This window comes from Eurypyga helias, unplaced genomic scaffold (assembly GCF_000690775.1).
Source record: "Eurypyga helias isolate BGI_N326 unplaced genomic scaffold, ASM69077v1 scaffold41062, whole genome shotgun sequence".
Lineage (NCBI taxonomy): Eukaryota > Metazoa > Chordata > Aves > Eurypygiformes > Eurypygidae > Eurypyga > Eurypyga helias.
The window spans coordinates 1-1,270 of NW_010238662.1; the positions used below are offsets into that span (position 1 = coordinate 1).

The window sequence follows — 1,270 nt, forward strand, 5'->3', positions numbered from 1 at the left end:
AAACCCTTCTCCTCAGGGCTGCTCCGCTTTCCCGCAGCTTAGCCAGCTGGTGTGGGGCACGCCGGTGTTTGGGCTCTGCTGGCGCTCAGCCATGCTGTTTAAAACTCCCGACAGCCTCTTCCCCGGGTGTCAGCCTGTTCTCTGCCCCTTTGAAAAGCTGTCACAAGCGCTTCCTCTCTGCGTCTGCTCCGGACCCACTTCGCGTACCACAGCGCGTTCCACTCATCACTGCGGCCTGGGTTTTCCTTGCAGGGGTGTTTGCTCACCTGGAAATGCTGGAGGCGCGGGCTTATGAGGCAGCCTTGAAGCAAGAGGAAGCACAGCAGCAGGAGGAGAAGCTGGCCAGGCTGAAAGCAAGAGTGCAGGAGCTGAGACTCCAGAGGGATGAGCTGCGGGCTAAAGTGGATCTGCAGGAAAAGGGGGTGAGAAAGGGCTTGCTGCAGAGATCTGGCAGTGAGCTGACTGTGCTCCTGCTCTCAGAGGGTGCGTTTATTGCGTTTATTCATATAGAGTCAACTCTTATTTCCCTGTTTTCCCTTCTGAAGTGACATCTGGTCCTGGTGTCCCCTGTTTTCAGTACCGTCTAGTCCAGAACTGCTGGCTGCTCCTGCGTGGAGGTCGTTTGGCCACTTCTGAGCTCTTGAGCTTTTTCTCCCCTCTTCTGCTTCATTTCTCCCCTCTTCTGCTTCAGATGCCATCTCGCTTTTCTCAGAGCCGGGTTATTATTTCCCTGTAGCCTGACTGTCTTCCCTGCAGGTGACCCGTTTGCATCCGCCGTTTCTGACCTCTCTTCTCTTCCGGCTTTCGTAGCAACTTGGGAAAGACGGAGTCGTGTCGGATAAGGCGCAGCCCAGCGCTCAGGAGGGTTTAGAGAGGAAGATACAAAGCGTTAAGGCCATGCTGCAGATCTTTCACCTCACAGGTAACGTCGCAAGGGTTGCGTGCCTTCCGCCAACGGGGCGTCTGGGGCGCTGAATCTCGGAAAGTGACCTCGTGTGAGGCGTAACTTCCCGGTTAACGTTGATGTTGTGGTTGGAGCTTTTGGGGTCTGAAAAATCTGGAAGAGCAGTGACCTTGTGATTCCCTGCCTTTCACATGAGGCCGCTGGGATGCTGCAGAAACTGTTACTTACTGAATTGCGTCACTTAAACTAAGGCCTAGATTCTGGAAAACCTTATGAATGAAATCTTTGGAATTAGGCAGTTAAATGTCATAGAATCATGGAATGGTTTGGGTGGGAAGGGACCTTAAAGATCATCTAGTTCCAACC

General features: G+C 53.4%; 1 protein-coding gene across 1 annotated transcript in view; it reads left to right on the forward strand.

The window, feature by feature from the left end:
- Window positions 1-252: 252 nt before the first annotated feature.
- The window catches only part of CENPO (centromere protein O), a gene marked incomplete at its 5' end in the record, with an annotated part of 3,658 nt that continues 2,640 nt past the window's right edge, over window positions 253-1,270 (forward strand). Inside the window, 2 exons of the mRNA XM_010147922.1 lie at window positions 253-422; window positions 811-922. Of these exons, the coding sequence (XP_010146224.1) occupies window positions 253-422; window positions 811-922 (282 nt within the window). The remainder of the gene's footprint in view (window positions 423-810; window positions 923-1,270) is intronic.